Genomic DNA, 22,170 nt, shown 5'->3' on the forward strand with positions numbered 1-22,170 from the left:
CAACCACTGTTTCAATTCTGATTGTTTTGACTGCCCAAAGCCAGCCAATGGTGCTCGCTTCTCCATCCGTGCTCACTAGCAATTGGAGGCCAGCTGTATCACGTGCTTGGCTGAGCAGTGAATAAGTGCCCAGGGGCCATTTGCTTGGCAGCCTTCCAACTCTGCAGAGACTATAAAACCGATCAAAACAAAGACTGGTGGAAACTGTGAGACTCAGGACTATAGATCCTGCTGTCAGCTCTCATCACAACACCAGCCTCTTAAGTTCGCTTTTTTGGCTGTACTCCATGGGCTGTCTGTCAGACCCTGGTGACTAAGCAGCTGTGTCAAGTAGAGTGTGGTGAGACCCCAACAGTCTGCCGCGGCCACTGAGAGCTGGCTCCCATGTTTACCTGAAGCCATATATTAGGACTGCTGAAACAAGTATCCTTTTCGTTACAAGTCATAAAATCCCTCTTGTTTAAGGGACTGAGTTGGGGAGGGGGCAGGGATTTTGCATTTTCTTTTGGCAATCTCACATGGAAGAAAAATGAACCCACATGTTGTGGGGAAGCATGAGTATTAAGAACAGAACCTGTCCCCTTAACTGAAGAAGCTGTTGTAGGCAGAATAATGGCCCCATCCCAAAGGTGTGGTGCCCTAATCCCTGGAATCTGTGAATACGTTACCTTATGTGGCAAAGGGAAATTGAGATTGCAGGTGGAATTCTAGTTACTAATCAGCTGAGCCTAAAATAGGGAGATTGTCCTGGATTATCCAAGTGGGCCCAGTAGAATCACAGGGTACTTAAAAGCAAAAGAGGAGGTCAGAGTCTGCAATGTGAGGATGCAACACCACCACCCACCATTGCTGGCTCTGAAGATGGAGGAAGGGGACGACAAGCTAAGGAATGTGGGCAGTCTCTAGAAGCTAAAGGAGAGAAAAGGGATTGCCCCCTGGAGCCCGCAGAAAGGAGCACAGCCCTGCTGACACCTTGACGTTAGCCCAGTGAGACCCATATTGACTTCTAACCTACAGATCTGTAAGGACAATAAACTTGTATTCTTTCAAGTTTTTGATTTGCTACTTCAGCAATGGAAAATGAGTACAGAAGCCTGTGGCATGAAGATCACCATCAGGAACTATAGGCAGATAAAATTTCCAGAGAGGGACAGACAGACCCTTACTTGAGAAAGCAGAAGTGGTCCTGCCAGGCACCCTTAAGTTAGAAGGAAGTTCTGCCTTCTCATCTCAGCCCTGGAAACAACAGCAAAACAACTGTCTACTTTCTTCCTGGAAACTTGGGTTCTCAGTTGGGAATGAGTACAGATTGCACTGTAGGGCTTCTAAGTGATCTTTGTGCTATACTTCCTGTACAAATACTGCAGAGCTCATCTAGAGTCAAATAAATTACCACTGTCTTCTTGGGTGGAAACATTTGTGTCCCATAAAATCACGGATTTTTTTTTTTGACATAATAAATTCAGGTTGATTTTTTTAATAAATCTCTTTTAAAAAGTTTTAGATTTATAGAAAAATTGCAAAGATATTACAGAGAGTTTCCATATGAGCCGCACTAAATTTCCCTTCTTGTTACCATCTTATATTAGTATGGTACATTTGTTACAATGAATGGCCAGTATTGGTATATTATAGTCATTACTGATATATTATTTTTGCTATATTACTAATATTGATATCATTAATACACTATTACTATGTTAGTGCGAAGTTCAGTTTATTTGGACTTCTTTACTTTTTACCTAATATACTCTTTCTGTCCGCATTACATTTCATCATGATGTGTCCTTAGGCTTCTCTTGGCTGTGACAGTCTCTCCGGCTTACTTTTGCTTTTGATGAGAGTTTGGAGGAGTACAGGTCAAATATTTTTAGGATGTCCTCCTGTTGGAATTTGTCTGATGTTTTTCTCATCATTAGGCTAGGATTATGGGTTTGGGGAAGGAAGATCGTGAGTAAAAATGCCATTTTCATCACATCACATCAAAAGTGCATAATAGCAACACGATTTGTGACTATTGATGTTGGTCTAGATGACCTGGCTGAGGTAGTGTTCATCATGTTTCTCCACTGTAAAGTTATGTGCTTTTCCTCCTTTCTGTACAGTACTCTTTGGAAGAATGTCACCAGGTGCTGTCCACACATAAGGGGTGGGGAGTTGTGCTCCCTTCTTTGAGAGCAGAGAATCTATATAAATTATTTGGGATTCTATATGGATGATTGGTCTCTTCTAATTATTAATTTATTCAATCATTTATATCAGTGTAGATTCATAGATATTTATTTTGCAGTTTGGGTTATAATTCAATAGCACTTCATTTTGTTACACGAATTGTTCCAGCTTGGGACAGCTCCTTCAGTCAGCTCCTGTGTGCCTTTAACTTCCCCCCATTTTATTATTCTGGGTACTTCCTTACTCTCTGCCTCTAGGCTCATCTTATATAATTCTTCTCCAGTCCTAGAACCAGCCATTTTTCCAAGGAGCCCTGCTTCCTTTTTATTGGAGAATGGGACTAGAAACTAAGATCTGGGCTCTAGGTTTGTTCATTGCTACTGGGTTGTCATTTCTTTTATGTCCTCTCAGCTAACACAGCAAGGAAATATGTGTGTGTGCACTACCCCATGTATATGCACCATCTGTACCTATAGTAAGCTAAACATGTGTTCTTACTGATGTCTCCAACCTTAATCCGTTACCACGTGGATCATCCTAGCCTCCTCCCCTTGCTCATCTGTAACCTCCTGCTCCAACAGTGAGAAACCTGATTCCCACCATCTATTTATTTAACTGTTCAATTGCAGTTTACATGTGTGGCAATATCAGAATTGTTAACCCATAGCCCCATGGGGAACAACTTTAGAGTACAAAGTATACTTGGGAACTATACTTGGGTATAGTTCCTTTTGCCTTTGGTCTTACAGACTCCATGCATTTCCAAAGATACTTAGGTCAGTACCATTCCCTCTCCTGCTTCAGTTAGGTTGTCTCATACATTTGTAATACAGTCAGATTCTATTGTCACAATATGTCACAATCTGTATTCCAGCCTTGGGTCCTGACCTCCTAAATGATTTTTTAATTTGCTTATATTAACATTTACTCCTTGCTATGGTTTGAATGTTTATCTCTTCTGAAACTCATGTTGAAACTTAATCCTCAATGTGGCAGTATTGAGAGGTGGGGCCTTTAAGAGGTGAGGGGGCTGGCATGCTCTGCCCCTCACCTTGTGATGCCCTGTGCTTCCTCAGAACTCTGTAGAGTTCCCACCAACAAGAAGGCCATCACCACATACAGCCCCTTGACCTTGGACTTGGACTTTTTAGTCTCTAACTAAATAACTTTTTAGTCTCTAACTGTAATAAATAAATTCATTTTCTTTTATAAATTACTCAGTTCCAGATATTCTAAGCAACAGAAAATGGACTAAGACATTCCTAGTGCTGTATAATTCTGTGGGTTTGACAAATGCATGACATCATGTATCCCCCATTACAGTATCATGCAGAACAGTTTCACCACCTTAAAAATCTTCTGTGACTATTCAACATTTCCCCCAATCCCCTGGAAACCACTGATCTTTTTACTCTACTTTCACTTTTTCCAGAATGTCACATAATTGGAATCCTATAGTATGTAGCCTTTTCAGACTAGCCTCTTTGACTTAGGAATATTATGCATTTAAGGTTCTTCCATGTCCCTTTATGGCTTTATAGTTCATTTTTTTTATTACTGAATAATATTTGATCATATGGATGTATTACAGTTTATCCATTCACCTATTGGAAGATATCTTGGTAGCTTCCAGTTTTTGACAATTATGAATAAGGCTGCTATAAATATTCACATTCAAGGTTTTGTGTTAATGTTTTTATTAATAAATCAGATGTGTAAATACCTAGGAACACCATTCCTGGATTATAAAGTAAAACTGTAGTTTTGTAAGAAAATACCAAACTGTCTTCCAAAGTGGCTGTACCATTTTGCATTCCCAGCATTTAGTATTACCAGTTTTTTGGATTTTAGTCATTCTAATAGGTAGATAGTGATATCTGATTGTTGTCTTAATCTGTCATTCCATGATCACAAATGATGATGAACATTTTCTCATATGCTTATTTGCTATCTATATATCTTCTTTAGTGACATGGTTGTTCAGATCTTTTGCCCATTTTGTAGTTGAGTCATTTGTTTTCTTGTTATTCAGTTTTAAGAGTTCTTTGTGTATTTTGCATGCAAGTCTTATCAGATGTGTATTTTGCAAATATTTTCTCACAGTATATGGCTCGTTTCATTCTCTTAAGTGTCTTTCTTAGAGTATAAATATTAATAAAATACAACTCATCAATTTCTTTCATGGATTGTCCTTTTGGTGTTGTATCCAAAAACTCATTGTCAGAGGTTACAGATTTTCTATTTTTTTCCTAGAACTTATATAGTATTGGGTTTTAACTTACATCTGTGATCATTCTAAGTTTTGTGAAAGATGTATGATCTATATCTAGATTCATTTTTCTGCATATGAATACAAAATTGTTCTAGCACCATTTGTTGAAAATACTTTCTTTTCTGCATTGAATTTCCTTTGTTCCTTTGTCAAAGATCAGTTGACTGTATTTGTATGGGTCTATTTCTGGGTTCTCCGTTTTGTTTCATTGATCTATATATCTATTCTTTCACCAATACCATGGTATCTTGATTACTGTAGCTTTATAGTAGTCTTTAAGTCTGGTAGTGTCAATCTCCAACTTTGTTATTCTTCTTCAGTATTGTGTTGGCTACTCTTGGTCTCTTGCCTTTCCATGTAAACTTTAGAAACAGTTTGTCAATATTCACAAAAGATCTTGCTGTGATTTGACTGATACTGCATTAAATCTATAGATGAAGTTGGAAAGAATTGATATCTTAATATTAAGTCTTTTAATCTATGAACATTGAATATCTTTATCTAGATCTTTGATTTCTTTCATCAGGGTTTTATAATGTGCATATCAATCTTGTACTTTTTTTTAGATATGGCATTTTTTGCTACTATCAATGATAGTGTGTTTTTCAATTTAAATTCCAATCATTCATTGCTAGTATATGGGAAAGCAATTGATGTTTGTATATTCACCTTGTATCTTGCAACCTTCCTATAATAGCTCATTAGTTCTAGGAATTTGGGGTTTTTTTAGTTTTAGTTTTGTTTTCTTTTTATTGTTGATTCTTTGGGACTTTCTACATAGAAAATGTCATCTGCAAACAAAGACAGTTTTATTTCTTGCTTCTCAATCTGTAAATCTTTTACTTCTTTTTCGTGTGTTATTGTCCCAGCTAGAACATCTAGTGTAATTTTGAATAGGCATGGTGAGGAGAGACATCCTTGTCTTGTTTCTAGTGTTAGAGGAAAAGCATCCAGTTTTTCACCATTAAGTATGATGTTAGCTGTAGTTGTTGTTTTTTTTTTTTTTTTGTAGTTATTCCTTCACCTTGATTTTTCACATAGAGAACAATTGCTGGGACTCACCAGATAATGTAGTTATCTTTAGCTGCCAAGAACTTCTGTGGGGGCCCTTGAACCATTTAGAAATTAAGAGCTTTGGTACCTTTCAAATGGATTAGAAATTAATCATCAGAATCCTGGTAAGAATCTAGAGCAGTCTGAACATCTTACTAGGACCCACTGGCACTGAAGGAGGAAGAATATCCTGACTTTTTCTTGCCTTTTCTCAGTATGGTTTTTTGCAACTACAGATACAGTGAGCATGGTTCAGGAAGTGCTGGAGAACAGATGAATTCAAGACCCTTAACACTCTGGACCCCACCTATTTACCTGTCCCTTCCTCCTCTTTCCCCTGTGCACCTCCCACATTCCCTATGCTCAGACATATTCACCACTCTCTCAACACCTGCACTTTCTTCCACATCTTGCTGTTTTTACTCAACATGTGCCTTTTGTGGTTTACCCTGTTGGATGAAAATTACATTTTTTCAAGATCCAGTTCAAATTTTCTCTTTTTTGGGAATCCTTCCCAATCTTCCCCATCCAAAGTTAGCCTCATTCCACCTGAGCCCCTGCAGCCCTCTAGTTACATATCTATCACCTCTGAAGGCAGCACACTGCACATTGTGTCCATGAGCCTACCACTCCCACCACCTATGAGCCGATTGACGTGGGCCCATCTCAGATTCCCAAACTGTGTCCCCGGTGCTGGCATGGGGTCTGTTTCAGAGGAGGTGCCCAGTAATGATTATTGGTTGAATGAATGAAATTACTGGCCTTTTAGAGACCTGTCCATTCTTTTCTCCAAATTCGTTTTCCCCTTGGTGTTGAGTCCCTACACATATCTTGGGTATAAGAGATGCCTGTAACTATTCTGTTTCTCATGGGAAAAAAGGAGGGGAAAGTTTCCATCCATTGTAGACCTACTGTATTCACTCACTTTAGAATCCTGGGTGTCCCCATGTATCAGGAAGTTTGGGCTCCAAGGCCCAAAAAACACTTACTCTACTGGGTTAAACAATAAGGGCATTTATTTTATCTCCTATAACAAAACATATAGAGCTAGAGTGGTTCCAGGTGTGGTGACTTAAAAGTATCAACATGAATCCCCTCTTTCTACCTTTCTTCTCTGCCAGCCTCAGCATATTAACTTCTTCCCTGGGCTTACTCACCTCATGGCTACAAAATGGTTGCAGCAAATCTGGGCATGACCTCCTGATACAACAATTAGAAGGAGAAAGATGCCCTCCCTTCCTTGGGCCTCTCTTTAAAAAGGAGGAAAACTATTTTTAGAAGCTTCTGGAAATTTCTCTCAGCTCATTGACCAGAATTAACATGGCATCCCTTCCTTGGGCCTCTCTTTAAAATGGAGGAAAACTCTTTTTAGAAGCTTCTAGAAATTTCTCAGAGCTCATTGACCAGAATTAACATGGCAGTGCTAGAGCCAACTGCTACTACAGGGATTGTGATCATCATGATTCCTTTAAACCAATCAGGACGTTACCTTGTGGCATAGGCGGGAGGGGTATATACTGGCATAAAATGAAGGCTCTTTCAGCTGAGAAAAAGGGTACATACTGGGGAGGAAACCAGCAGTGTCAGCTACACCCTCGTTTTAGAGAGAATTATTCCATACGGGATTTCAGGGAGGTTAAGCCACTTACATAAGGTCCCACAGCTGATAAAAATAGAAGTCGGATTCAAATCCAGCTCTTTGAAACTCCAAAGCTCATCCATGTACTTTCTGCTGCGCAGCTGGACCAGGAGTCAGACTGTGTTTCCCAGAGCATAAAAGCCCCCTTTCTCGTGACAGTGCTTCGAAAGTTGAGGCAATCTCGCTGCTTTCCCGAGCCCGACCTTCAGCCAGGCATTTAATCTGTTTATTAAGTTATGACTAATGGTGCTGCGAGACATGGAGGGCTGCACATTCGGACCTAGTTTTTAAGATCGTGAGAGGAGGTTCAGGGGATAAACATCCTATCCACATCCTGCACCAAGAAAACTCGATTGCAGCTCTTTCTCTTTCAGAGCGTGAGGATTGGCAAGGGGCTTCTGCCGGGTCCTGCTTTGGTTTGATGGAAATGAAACCTCCAAAGCAGGAGGGCTGTTTTGGGAAAGTGGCCACTAATGGGGCCCCACGGGGGCGGGGTCAGGCCTGAACCGGGCAGTTTGCATATTCAGTTTTACAAACAGTTGGCACAGAGTCAGCGGTTAATGGAATGGGAATGATGTTCCTGTACCAAATCATGTCCTGAAAAAAAAATTTCCAATTGCAAACATATCTCAGCTTTTCTTCTTAAGTTTGTTATGTCTCTGTGAGTGAATTAAAGAGGCAGGGCAGAGGGGCGTGTTTCTGACTGGGGCGTTTTCATCTGAAAACAGTTTTAATAATGATCTACCCGTAAAAAGAGATCCAGTTCAGAGCCACCTTTAGGAGTTCTGGCTGCAAATAGTGCTTCTAGTCACACTTTAAAGATGTTTAAATACCTCCATATTTACAAATTGCCTCTTGCTATACAACAGTCTTGGGACAGATATGGCCTTTCTTCCCCTACAAAATGTAAGGTGGAAATGCTGCCCCAGAAATGTGCATATGCACACAGGATCAGGCTGAAACATAAATACATCCCCCCTCGCCCCCACACACACACGGTGAAATCCTTGCATCCCATGCACTGCTTTGGGAAATTATGCTCAACTCATAACCCGTGCAGTTGAAGGGTGGTCTTAACAGTTTGGATTATTTAACAAACATTTCTTGAGTGCTTACTATGTTTGAGGTATTGTTTTAAGTAATAATAGCAGCATATATGTATATAGCTCTTACCAGGTGCCAGACAATTTTCTGAGTATTTTGCTTATGTGAACTCATTTATTCTGCTTAACACCCCGAGGAGGTAGGCAATATTATGATCACTCCCATTTTGCAGATGAAGACTCTGAGGCATAACAGCTTGATGAACTTGCCCAAAGTCACATAGCTAGTAAGGGGGTAGATCCTGGATTTGAATGTAGGCATCATCAGAGGGTCTTGTAAGTCATAGTTAGGAGTTGGGTTTTATTCTGAATATGATGGGAAGCCACAGGAAAGTTTAAAGCAGGAGAATGTATGAGCCTATTTACATTTTTATAGAACATCTGGCTGTGCTGTGGGAAGTAGGTGGGGTAAGGGAGATGCAAGAGGAAACGGTAGACCAGTCAGAGGGTGGATCTGGTGGTCCAGGTAAAAGATAATGGTGGCATGGGCCAGGATGGTGGAGCGGGGAGATGGTGAGAAGTGGTTGCAATCACTTCCTGGTGTGGAGGTGGAATCAACAAAACTTGCCAATGTATTAGATGTATGCAAAAGGTGAGGGACAAGGAGAACTTAAGGTGATTTCCTCAAATTTTGGCTTGAACCATTGTGTAAACAGTGGTGCCATCTACTGAGGAGGATAATAATATGGGAAGAACAGGTTTTGGTGCTTTTACGGTAGATGTGAGGGTGTTGAAAAATCACAAGTTCTGTTTTGGATGTGTAAATTTGAGATCACTATTAATAGACTTAAGAGGAGACACTGAGTACATAGTTAGGTTCATAAGCTTGGGGGTCAGGGTCAGGCCTGGGCTGGAGATTTAAATGTGGACATTGTCAGCATGTCAATGAATGGGATCATCTAGGACACCACTGTCCACTTGAACTTCCTGTGATGGAAATGTAAAATGTGATTGGTGCAACTGAGGAACTGAATTTTTAATTTACAGAAATTTAAATAGCTCACATGGCTAGTGGCTACTGTGTTGGATAATGTAGACCCAAGGGGAAAACTATAGCTACAGGGGAGAAACTCCAGAGCAGGAGCAAGTGTCTTCAGTGGCCGGTAAGCCTGGCCTTGCATCCACATTTAAGCATGTCGCTATTTCCACTGCCCATTGCACGCACAGCAGTGCTTGTTAACAAAGTAATGAAAATTGTGCTTCTTTGTGAGAAATAGCCTGGAAAAAAAAGCAAACTGATAGTTCTAGGAGAGACATTAGAAGAAATTATAGAAGTCTAAGGAAGCAGTTGTTCTTAGCTGGAAAACAAATGCAATCCCATACTTAGAAAAATATGAGTGATACCTTCAAAGCTTAAACGATTTTTTGTTATGTTTTATGGAGGAGAATTCTGTGGAATGGTGGGTGTGTGTGAATTTGGAAATTCAGGATGGTGACTAGCTAATGTCCTATGTGAATATCAAAGGCCCACTGCAAAAGGACTAAGTACCAGCCTCACCATGTGAGATTTGTCTCTTTAGGGTAGCTTGTGTTTCACTGTCTTTGTTTGGCAGTCTCCGCCCTGTCCAACTGCAACTATCAGTGTGTCTGCTGATATGAAAGAACTCTTTGTAAGGGGCTGCCTTGTGCTCAAGAGTTCTTACAAGTCTATGCTGGCAACTGGTGAGGCCAAAGTCAATAAAAAATAAAATGGAAAGATGGGATGTTGCTTTCGTTCAGGTTGATTGCAGCTGCCATATCAACTCTTTAAGAACCTCTTGGTGACCAGCGCCTTCTGGGAAAATGGCCTTTCTGTGCTTAATTGGCAAAAAGTAAGGGGATTTAAGTCACTGCTTTTAGGAGGGGTAATCCAAGGTCAGCACTCATCAAGTATGTTCGTACAACTGGTTTTGTGGCAGGAATTCTTTTGTGCTAAGGCTCCTTGTGGGGGCTGGGTACTTGGAACAGAGTGGGCTGGTGGTCTTCAGGGGTCAATGACCTTTTTCTGTTTTTCTTGAGGAAGGTGGAATATAGATTTCTATGATTCGAACACTGTCCAAGAACTTTCTGATCATGCAGTCCAGCTCCTCATTTCCAGCTGAGGAAACAGGCCTAGAGAGGTGAGGCGCCTGGCTGCAGGGCCCACAGCTCCTTAGATCCGAAGAGGCCGGGACAGAGGCATTTCTGAGCAGCAGCTGCGGTTGGGTAGAGAAAGGAGGGAGGCTGGATAATTGGAAAAGGACCTCAGGAAACCAAACCCGGAGAGAAGTCAGAGGAGGGTTGAACAGAGGATGGAAACGACTTACAATGCACACACAGCCTCAAACTGGTGACCTCTCCCATCCCGTCAATAGTCACTCTGTATCCCTGGGCCCCAGCCAGGAGGCCGAGAGGCAGGCAGAAGGCTAGACTTCAGAAAGAAGTTGGTCTCCCACCTTGTTCCTGTTTATTCCAAAATCTTTTCTGAGAGGAGGCAGATTTCTGTGCTGTTAAGACCTCCCAGTTTCTCTAAGGAAATCGAGTGGGGTGACAGTTGGAAGAGGTGAGATTAAGGGGACAATTAGGTCCTTTCAGCAAGGCGAGGCCATGAATTGACTGTAGGCTGAGTAACGGCTGTAATCTAACCGCAGTGGTTTTTCCTCCATATCGATATTGAACACGCTTGTTATAGTGATCCAGCCCCTGCCATCGGTCGGTGACACGTGACCCGGCTCTCCCTTTTCTTTCAGTCTCCGAGCTTCAGGAGGAGGGAATGAATGCTATCAACCTGCCCCTCAGCCCAATCCCCTTCGAGCTGGACCCCGAGGACACGATGCTGGGTAACTGTGCCTCTTGTCTCTTTGCATTTGCTTTGCACTCTCGAGTGTAACCACCCCCACTGAATTCCTTTTCTTTTTAAAGAGGAGAATGAAGTACGAACGATGGTGGATCCAAACTCACGCAGTGACCCCAAACTTCAAGAACTGATGAAGGTAAGAAGAAATTAGGATGGGTTGCAGGTGTCTCACAGACCACCTGCTCTGTGCAGGTGCCCCGTGGGCCACTCAAAATGAAATGTCCCAGTGGCCCAGGAGACAGCCATCTAAAATTTAACAGGTTGTGTGAGCGTAGCACGCAGTGAATGCCCAACCCATGGCGTTGGTCATAAACACCAGAGAGGTCAGCACAGGGGGGCTCACGGGGCAGATCTCAGAGCACAGAGTCCTCCCACTGCCTTTCTCAAGGCCCCTCAGAAGCACCCTGTGGAGTAGGAATCGGTATCACACCCATTGTACAGATGAGGAAACTGAGTCTCAGAATAGCCAAAGTGGTTTGTTTATGGTCATAGCTGAGTGGAAGAGATAGAATTCAAACAGAAATAAAGGAGATTAGCTGAGATATTGTGCCTAACGTACCTGCACAGTGGCAGGCATGCAGTCACCCCTCCAAAACTGTTCCTGTCTTCCTCTTCAACTTCACCAAGCTGCACTTAAGACAGAAAGGCACTGGATGTCAGAGTGATTCGTTGCCAGTGCAAATCTGGTGTGTCATTTTCCTGCTCAAGACTTGTCTGTAGTCTCCCGTCCCCTGCGGGTCACAGCCCACACTCCTAGGGTGGTGTTTGGGGTCCGTGCTCTAGCTGCCTCTTGAACCTCAGATCGGCCGTCACCTGGCAACACAGGGACACCAGACCTGCTCAGCCCACCAGCCTGTGCTTGCTCCCAGCACGCCGCGCCCGCCTTGCTCATGCAGAGCCCTCTGACCAGCATGCCTCTGCCTGCTCTCAACTCCAGTGCCGTCGCTCAGGCCCTCCCTGCTGCTGTGGTCCCTGTCTAGCTACTCATATGCTTCTCTCTCTCCTTTGCCAAATGGCGAGCTTCCTGGAGTGAGAGACCATCTATTGTTTCATTGTACCCCCAGAATTCAGCCGGGATGTCACATATAGCAGGTATTTAATAAACACTGGAGCGAGGAGGGGAGGAAGAAGCAGGGTATGTGGATGGGTAGGAATCTCAAAAGCAGCCAGGCTGTTCAGCAGTATTGCCCCCACGGTCGAGGGCTCCTCGGTGGAGCAAACCCACTTGAGAGTTGGGCCACCTCACTAGGGACTGAGGATAGTCTTTTCAGATGTATAAATGTCCCTTCTGTCTGTTCCCTGCCTGAGTCTAGAGAAAGAAGGTGGGCTGGGTTGCGCGTGTGAGCATCTGGCCATTTGCTGCTACAGTCTGTGCTGCCCTGGCCCAGTGTGCCCCTGAGCCCTCGTGTTGCTGTGCCAGGAGAAGGTGGAACAGCTGCAGGTCGGGGCTCTGCCTGCCATCGTACCTCTCTGAGGGTGCTGGCAATGGGGCTGGCCCCCTGCTTGTCCTGTGAGAGGGCACTCACCGTGCTGGAACGGGCATGCCACTACTTGCCCAGGAGACCTCCGAGGGTGAAGACAAGGTCAGGGCAGGCTCCAAACAGTTCAGGCGTCAGCACTGATCTCCCAGACGCAGACCTGCACTTGGGCCCAGTTTCAGGGAGTGGAAAATGGGAGACGTGAACTGCTATACACCAGCCTGAGCTCCGTGGTGCGGTGCAAAGGCACAGCATCACAGCGCGGGCCACCTCTGCACTTCCACATCTAGGCTACTCTGACCACCATGAAATCCTGCCCTTCCTGGTCAACTCCAAGTCTTTTTTTAAGAGTCTTCTCAGGAGCTGGGCATGGTAGCACGTACCTGTAGTCCCAGCTACTCGGAAGGCTGGGGCGGGAGGATTGCTTGAGCCCAGGATTTCAAGGCTTGCAGTGAGCTGTGATCACACCTGTGAGTAGCATTCCAGCCTGGGTGACATAGCAGGACCCCGGCTCAAAAAACAAACATAAGCCTTTCTGGAAGCTCTCCTCATTCCTGCCCACTCCCAGCTTGCGGGGGAGCCTCTCCAGGACGGAGACTGGGTCTGACCGTATTGGATACGAGGCAGTGCCTGGTATGGTAGTATCCTGCCTTGGGACAGTGGACCGATGTGCTGTGAAGCCCCCATGCTCCATGCTCGGCCCATCCCAGGATGGAAGTGCTGCCTGTGTTATAAAAGCCATGCATTTATGCTAAGGCAAATAAGTTAAACACAAAAGATGATGTTCTATATGATTCTGTTTATAGGAAACTAGAGACAGGGCAAAACTGTAGTGGTTCCCTGAGGCCTGTGGTCAGGGGAAGGGATTGAGGGTGCAGGGACCTAAGCCAGCATCTTAGGGTGAGGGGACTGATCTGTATCTTCATTGCGGTGGGGGTTGTAGAACTGTGTATAATGACCAAAACTTGTCACTGTATACTTAAAAATCAAATCTATAATATATTTACCAATTTTGATTGTGTATATATAATATCTTAATAAACAGAAAATATTTAAAAGGCACTACAGTTGGCCTTCCATATCCATGGATTCCACATCTGTGCATTCAATCAACCAGACAAAAAATATTCAGAAAAAATAAATAATACAACAAAAAATAGTACAAATAAAAACAAAAATACAGCATAAAACTATTTATATGGCATTTACACTGTATTAGGTATTATAAGTAATCTACAAATGATTTTAAGTACATCAAAGATATGCATAGGTTCTGTGCAAATACTACACTGTTTTACACGTAAGGGACCTGAGCGTCCACGGAGTTTGGTATCCATGAGGGTCCTGAAGCCTGTCTCCCTGGATGGCGAGGGACAACTGTGTACAAGTTTTAGTTTTCTTACCTGAAAAATGAAGATAATGATCCATTCTCTCAGGAGTGTGGTGTGGGTTAACTGAAAGGTATTCTCACAGTGCTGCCGCTCAATGCCAGGCGCACAGTAGGCTTCAGGTCGTGACAGCTGCTAAGAGAGAAATGAGAAAGGGGACTGCACCGACCCCATGAGAAGTGTCTTGGCTTGGAGAGGAGGATGTTGCTAAATTTAGAGCAAGAATGAAGGTTCTGCTCCTGTCTCCACCCCTCGTTAGCTCTGTGACCTTGGGTAAACCTGTTTACTTCCGTGCTGATTAACCCTCCAGAACATGGGAGTGACAATAACCACCTTGTAGATGTCATAATGGGAGACTGCTTTATTGATTAATAAGATCTGCATTTCATTGAATATTTGGCCTTTGCCATAGGTAATATTAATACTTTTTCACCACCTAATATAGGAGACAGATGGGAAACAGAAAAGATAACTCGCTTGCCTTAGATTGACAGATCACAGGGGAGTGCATGCACCCACCCACACACAAGTCCATAGGTCACAGAAGAGCACACGCACACAACCAGTTAGTGGGTAGAGCTGGATTTCAACCAGTTTGTATAGCTCCAAAGCCCATCCCTTTGCCTGGCACAAAGCCACACAGCCACACACTGTGAATGTTACTTGCATTATGGTAAGGAATGGTGGGGCCAGAAGAGATTAGCAGGGACACTGGTGCCACCATCACTAGAAAGGCATGCACCTGAAAATTAACAGGGCTACTGGCGCTCACACTCCCTGGGTCATGTGGATAGTTCTGCTGCTTTTAAAATCTGAAGTTCATTTAGATTTTAATTGTTCAAGATAAGAAAACTGGTCTATAATAAAATATCCCATAACTCTTACTCTTGCTCTCTGTCTAGGTATTAATTGACTGGATTAATGATGTGTTGGTTGGAGAAAGAATCATCGTGAAAGACCTGGCTGAAGATTTATATGATGGACAAGTCCTGCAGAAGCTTTTTGGTAGGAGGAGAATTGAGTGTTGCAGTGGATGTCTTTGACCTGCAGCTGGATGGATGGATCACCTACTCCTAGCTGTAGAGTTACTGTCAGTTCATAGCAGCTTACCTGGGAAGGGACTATGAATGTGTAGATTATGAGATAACAGATCAATGAAGGCTTTAGATGTCCTCTTAGAATCTGTTGTTTCTCATGAGTGAATTGCAGAGGGAATCCTGATGATTTGATGGGCCTGTCCTTCTAGCGGCCAAGGGTCATCAGTTGGGTAAATGAAAAGACCCTACTGTACAGCTGGAAAACACATCTCGTCCTCTCCAGAAAATTGTGCACTTGTGGCCTTTGTTGGTGTATTTCCATGTCGGGGTGCGAGTATGCACTTTTAGACCTCTGTAACCTATGGACCTGTGTGTATGTGTGTGTGCGTGTTCTTCCCTGGGTCACTTCACAGCTGTTCATGTGAAAATGTAAGGCCAAAGGGAAGAGAAAGCTGTTTCTTCACCTCTGAATTAATAGAATCCCCTCCCCTCCGCCTTGCCACCTGCCCCCATGTATATGGGGCGTCACCTAGGCCCATATCTTCTTGCTCAAAAACCTCTTCCGAATCCGTATTCTCTGCCATTGTCACTCACCTGAACTATTGAAAACCTTCCAAACTCACCACCACCATATTCCCTACACAGCTAGCCGAGGAAGCATTCTAAACCACAAGTCCAATCTTGCCAGCACTTCCTGCTAACGCTCAGTGGCTCTCTCCTGCCGGACAAAGTCCAGACCCCTTGGCACAGCATTCAGAACATTTCATCATCCGACCCCCATCCTTTTCAGCCTCACCTCCGGCCTCTCCCACACATGTGGCTCACACAGTGTGGTAACACGTGTAAAGTGCTCAGAATAGTGCCTGACACATAGTAAATGCCCAGTGAATGTCTATCAATCATCATTGTTGTTGGTTTTACTATTTTTATGTGTACCACTGCTGCGTTATTACATAGGCCATGCGTATCAACACCCCTGTACCTTTGCCCGTGCTATTTGCAGTCATATACTCCTCTGTTTCTCCCCCTCTCTGTGCGTATGAGGGAATATATATATTTACATGCCACAAAGACCTTCCATGTTGCTTCTAGCTGTTTACATATATGCACGTGGGCTTCTCAAGGGCAAGAACCACGTCTTATTGATTTTCCCAGGTTTCACCAGCACTATCAGGTTGTCTAGCACATGTTGCCTAGCACTTAATGAAGGGCTAGTATAAATTCTGGTAATTTCTAGGAAGCTAAACTGATTTGGTACTCAGCCATCAATATTAATGAGTGTTGATATTTGAAGGTTTGTAAACTCCAACTGAACACAGAGAGAAAATGAAAAAGGTTTGGCACACAGTAGATGTGGATAAGCTGGGTGACTACAGCGTTTCACTTCTCCAGCAGATTTTCTACTCAGGACCTGGAACTGTTGAAATGGTCTATTCTAATCTTTCAAAGCAAAGGTGGAACGTGGCCATGGGGTAATGGAACATGGTCATGGAGTAATCTTGCCTCTGGGAACGGTTACAAAACAGTCCAGTGTCGTATTGCATGTGATGCCAAGTCAGGCATCACGCACAATCAGATTAGATTATTTCCAGTCTCAACCTTCACGTTGAAATGGTGATTCACTACGGAGGTGATGCTGCTTTTGTAAAGTTAAGTTTAGAGCCTAAACTTAAAGGTCTAAGGCTGGACATACACATTTAAAACCTATAGGCAGGACACCCAGGTGGACAGAACCAGTTTGCAGTGAAAATATGTATCAGGAGCTCCTGGGAGGGATCACTCTGGAGGCAGAGTTTTGAGTGACCCATCTGACCTTGAGTTCCCCTAGACCATTTTTCTTATCTCTGATCATGTTAACCTCAATCACGTGGTTAAGGTAGTAGCTACTAGATTTCTTCACTGTAAAGTTACTGTTTTTTTCTCTTTGTAATTAATTTATTTGAGGAGAGATACTTCGAGACCATACAAATACCCTGTTTCTCCTTAAACTTCTCCCACTAGTTTTAGCATCCACTGGTGGAACGCGTCTGCTGCAATTGTTATGGTAGTGTCCAATGGTGATTATCTCTTTATTCCTCCTGCATTTATTAATTGGAATTCTGCTAAAAGGAAGAGTTATGTTGTCATTCCCATGTATTTATTCATTCAGTTATTTAATTAGATCACTATGGACATAAGGATATTTATTTTATACTCTGGGTTTTAACCTAGTACTATAACTGTTCACATTTTTGCTCATCTACTTCTAGCTTTGGCCATTGTTAGGTTGGCTCCTGGACAGTTGCTTTTTTTCTGCCCCATGTTTCCTTTCTCAGCACTTCCTTACCTTCTCACACCATAAGATACTCCAGGACCATCGTGTATTTTCCTTACGCCAGTCCTGGAATCAACCACTTCTCCAGGGAGACCTGATTTCTTTTATGAGAGAAAGGTATTTAGATATCAAGATTTGGGCATATTAGTGAGTGTTTTTAACTTGTTCTCTGCAGCATAAATAATCACACCTCTGTTGCTAGACAGAGCGCTCTCACCTGGTGGTACTAAGATGAATCAGGCACGGTCATTTCCAGAAGTTCAGCGTCCAACTGCACTAAGGCTCAGGCCTCCTTAATACTGAGTTGGTTGGGCAAGGAAGTTGGAGAAGGCTGACCTTGACATTAGTAAACTATGAAACATCGGCACTTAGAAGATGATGGAGATGGCATAGGGGCCTCCAGTAGTCCAACAGCACAGGGAAGGGTATGGAACCCAGGAAGCTGTGCTCACGACACTATAGAGCAAAGACTCAGAACCTAGAAGCAGAAGGGAGCAAGATGCTGAGGCAGGCATCTCTTGGCAGAGGGTTGTGTGTGTTTCATAGTTGTGCTGAAAGCCTGAACAGGTGGGCATCCTTGAGATGCCAGGTGGCCTTGGCTGACAAGGACTGGCTGGGTGTTCTCTGATTGTGAGCTCTGTGGGGGGCAGCAGCGGGCCTGGCTCACCTCTGTGTGGCCACATGCTTCTTGCTTACAGCAGTGTCTCCTCTGCTGGCAGGAACATAGCCCTTCTCAGAGTCCCCAGGCATTTCTGGTACGTTCTCTTGGAACAGCCTCTCCCCAGTCCTTCTTTCTTAGCTGCCTAATCCAGCTGCCCTATTGCTGCCTGTTTTCTGGGTCTTTCCACCTGCCCTGGCAGATCTTAGTTTAGGTTTTCCTAAAAGCAGATGCTGAGACAAGGACTTGGGTGGAGGAAGCTTATGGGAGGTGATCTTAGAAAGTACAAATAACCAAGTGGAGAAAGTAAGAGGAGAAAAGAGAAATGCCGATTGAGTATGTTAATAAGAACAGCAGCTCTGTTTTAGCCAGGGCCTGTAGCTGGGCTCTCTGAGAAACCAGGTGACAGCACATCTCAAAATCACCTTCCCAAGACAGGGCGGCAAGGGCATTTATGCTACAGCTTGTATTGCTCTGTGGTTGAGACTTGCCTGTGCAGGAAATAACAAACTTCAGGTTGTTCTCCTGTGGAGTCAAAGGAGAGAGCCTCGGGACGGAGAGGGCCGTCAGTGTGCTGGGGGCTGCCTGCAGCTACAGGTGGGCCAGGAGCTCAGGGAAGGGGTGTGAGCATCATCCAGAGAGACCAGAAGGTACAGCCGCCTCTGCTGTGGGGCCGTTCCTCCTGACACTGGCCCTTTTCCTGTGCTATTAGTGTCATTGTTGTGGAAACATCAGATGCTGCCCGCTCTGGCCCCTTTCGCACCTCAGAACAAAAGTTTCCCAGCCCCAGAATGGGGAGGATGTTCCTCCCCAACCCATGCAAAAGATCCATTTCTTGCCCAGGATTACCCACTTCCAGGGTGATCAAGGGAGGCAACATGCTCAGTTCCCCCAGAGCATACTCCAACCCCATGGCACCAACAAGAAAGTCACAAACAAAGTCATCCAAAGTTAGAACACATTTCCCAACATCTCAGTTATGCAGGTGTGTTTATGGTCAGCCTGTACTATTTGCATCCCTGACACTTAGGCAATAGACACGACTGAGTCAGAGAGACAGGAGATAAGTAATTCCAGCAAGATGCCTGTTCAACATAATTCATCATTTCATTTGAACATGAGCCACTGCCTTTTTTTTTCCCCCTCTCCACTGCCTGTTTCTTATTTAGGTTTCCTAACTTGGGATGTCTGTGTGAGTTTCCTCATGGTATGTTTTAGTCAACTGATCCTTATTTTTGAACATGTGCATGTACTGGGAACAGAACAGACCTGTTTTCAGAGATGTGAGTCATAAGGTTACAGGGCTCTATCTTCTGGTTTTTACAAGAACATGTGACTTAAACAAGATCTCTTCTTCAAGCCTAAGAACAAGAAGGGTCCCTTGGGCATACAAGTTCTGTAGGAGAGTGGTTTGGTTTTGTGTGTATGTGTGTGTAATTTTCCTTTTCCCTGATAAACCCTAAAGGGTGCATCTTACTCTCATCTTAATCTAGTCAAATAGTATCCCCTAAGCAAAAGCCATTGGGTTTGCTATATGCTAACCACTGAGTTTAGGTGTATATTAATAGCTATCTTAGGTGACTCACAGCCTGAAAGTACAAAGTGCTGTGAGAGATCAAGTAGGAGTTTGGGGAAGGTTTCAGGAGAGAGGGAGGATTCTGAAGGGGCCGTAAGGAAAGAGCAGGAAGGAAAAGAACATTCTAGCCAGCATGACAGAAGGTTGCCGGGAAGCCTCCATTGATTTTGATGTTAGTGGAGGGAGAATGGTGTAGAGACAGGAGTAAGTGCCAGGGTTGGCTGAGTGGGATGTGTGGTGGGACGTGTGGCTGACAAGGACGATGACACCCAGCTCCTAGGTCACACCAATCTCCAACCAGTGAAGCCAGGCCTTCTTGGAGAAATGACTAATTCTGAGCCTGGGGCAGGGAATAGAATCAGCCAAAAAGAAATGCTGAGAAAAAAAAAAAAAAAATATATATATATATATATATATATATATATGGAGCCACACATTGAAAGTGTCCAGGACCAACCTGAAAGAGTTCCAATGGCCAAAGTTGGAATTATTTGAGGAAAAATGAAAAGAATAACAATAGTATTGGATTATAACCCAAAGCCTAAAATAAATATACTAAAGTTGATACCAATGTAGATAACTGAATAAACAAATAAATAACTGGGAGTGAAAAGACAACTGTTCCTTACAAAAGAATTCCAAAGACTTGATGTAGATCCAACCCCTTCAAGGAGGTGGGAGTTCACTCCCCAGCCCTGGAGTGGACTGAGCTTAGTGATGGGCTTCCCACAATTAGGGTTTGCAAGTGAGGAGGGGGTGTGGGGGAGGGAGGGGTGACGAAAGGGCTCTTCACCTCTGTGATCTTCCTTCCCCAAACCCATAACCCCAGTCTACCCCTGAGAAGAACATAGGAAACATTGACCAGCACTCCTCAAAACTGTCAAGGTCATGAAAAAAAACAAAAAGTATGAAAAACAGAAGAAACTAAGGAGACATGAATAGAAGTGGTATCCTGGACAACTGGGAAAAACTCATGAAATCCGAATAAAGGATGGAGTTTAGTTAACAGCTGTGTGCCAGTGTCATACATAATTAGCTGTGACAAATGTACCATAGTAATGTTAGATGTTAACAATGGGGGGAAAATGGATTCAGGGTATGTTGGCACTGTCTATAGTATGTTTGTAACTTTTTTATAAATCTAAAAGCCATTCTAAAATGAAAAGTTTGTTTAAAATAAAGAAAGAAGATGAGGCCCACATTATAGAGGACCATGAACTAAGTTTTAGGCTATATTAGTTGGACAGTCGTAACTAGGGATGGCTTATGAGCCAAGCAACATGATCAGAAATGAAGCTTTGGGAAGATAACAGGAGCAGTAGGCAGGGTGCTTAGGGACAGTGGAGGAAATGCCAGCAGAGCACTTCCTCGTGCAGTAATGATGGTGTCAAACTAGAGGAATGACAGTATGGGTGGGAAGAGCTTGAAAGGACCTAGCAATGTAAGGAATGAGCAGCTGGAGTAAACCAGGCTGGCTCTACCTGGTGGATGTTGAATGGGGGTGACTCCACGAACCCCACGAGGAGCAGCAGCATCATATTGGCTTTGAGGGTCACTTGTCCATGCCCCAAAGTGCTTGGGCTGAACTAGCAGCTATGCTAAAATTGGAGCAGGAATGAAGAGACAGATCCGAGTTCCAGTCTTCATTCTACCACTAAAACATATCTGTCACTCAGATCATTCTTCTGTAAACCACCCATATGGCTTATATAAAACCTATGTGGCTGAGCTGTCCAATTCAGTAACCACTAACCACATGCAGCTGTTAAAAATGATTGAAATTAAAAATTCATTTCCTCAGTCTCACTAGTTATGTTTCAAGCACTCAATAGCCAAATGTGGCTAGTGGCTACCATACTGGACAATTAAAAAAATGAACATTTCCATCAGAGAAAATTCTGCTGGACAGCGCTGCTCTATGTCTTCCTGCTGGAATAGTCATTGGTTTTAGGATTGTCGAAAATGATATATACTGTTATTCTTAAACTGGAAGAGGTATTTTCTATCTCTGAAAAACTCAAAACTTAGATGGAAGTTTTTTGTTATTTTTCTTTTATCTATAAATAGTAGAAAAGCTCTTTAAAATGTCTTCCTAAGTAGAAAAAAGTATAGTGCAGAACCATGTATATAGTATGCCACTGTGTGTATGTGTGTGTGTGTGTGTGTGTGTGTGAGTGAAGGGACACATCTAATGCTTGAGTATGTATAGAATATTTCTGATAATAGTCACAATAAACTGTCTCATGGAGTGGGACTGGGGAACTTGGGACTGCAGTGGAGAAGGGGAGACAATTTTCACAGTGAGTGCATATGTATATTTCAAGAGCAATACAGAAATTAATCTATCAGTAGATGTTAAATAATATTTGAAACATTTCCACAGCCATTCCAAGTAAAATAGGAAGAAAATCTACCTAAACATGATAAAAAAAATATTAAGTAGTGAAATATCAAAGATGTGATATTAGAAACAAGTCAGAAATAATGACTGTTACCACTATTAGAAGTGTGTTAGAGGTTCTAGTTAATATAATAATAGGTTTTTGTTTTCAGCTTTAAGGCTGACTAGATGTACAGGCAGATCTTGGTGCAGAACACTAAGAATCTGGATAAACCTTTGAAAACATACTTTGGTATGGCATGGCTAAACTGGTGTGACAAGGAA

General features: G+C 43.2%; 1 protein-coding gene across 2 annotated transcripts in view; it reads left to right on the plus strand.

Moving 5' to 3' along the window:
• PARVA (parvin alpha) overlaps nt 1-22,170 on the plus strand; it is a 145,195-nt gene that overhangs the window by 85,563 nt on the left and 37,462 nt on the right. For both annotated transcript variants that reach the window (XM_045557549.1, XM_045557550.1), the window contains exons 2-4: nt 10,948-11,037; nt 11,120-11,190; nt 14,823-14,925. In XM_045557549.1, the coding sequence (XP_045413505.1) occupies nt 10,948-11,037; nt 11,120-11,190; nt 14,823-14,925 (264 nt within the window). The remainder of the gene's footprint in view (nt 1-10,947; nt 11,038-11,119; nt 11,191-14,822; nt 14,926-22,170) is intronic.

The sequence above is a fragment of the Lemur catta genome, chromosome 7 (assembly GCF_020740605.2).
Source record: "Lemur catta isolate mLemCat1 chromosome 7, mLemCat1.pri, whole genome shotgun sequence".
Classification (NCBI taxonomy): domain Eukaryota; kingdom Metazoa; phylum Chordata; class Mammalia; order Primates; family Lemuridae; genus Lemur; species Lemur catta.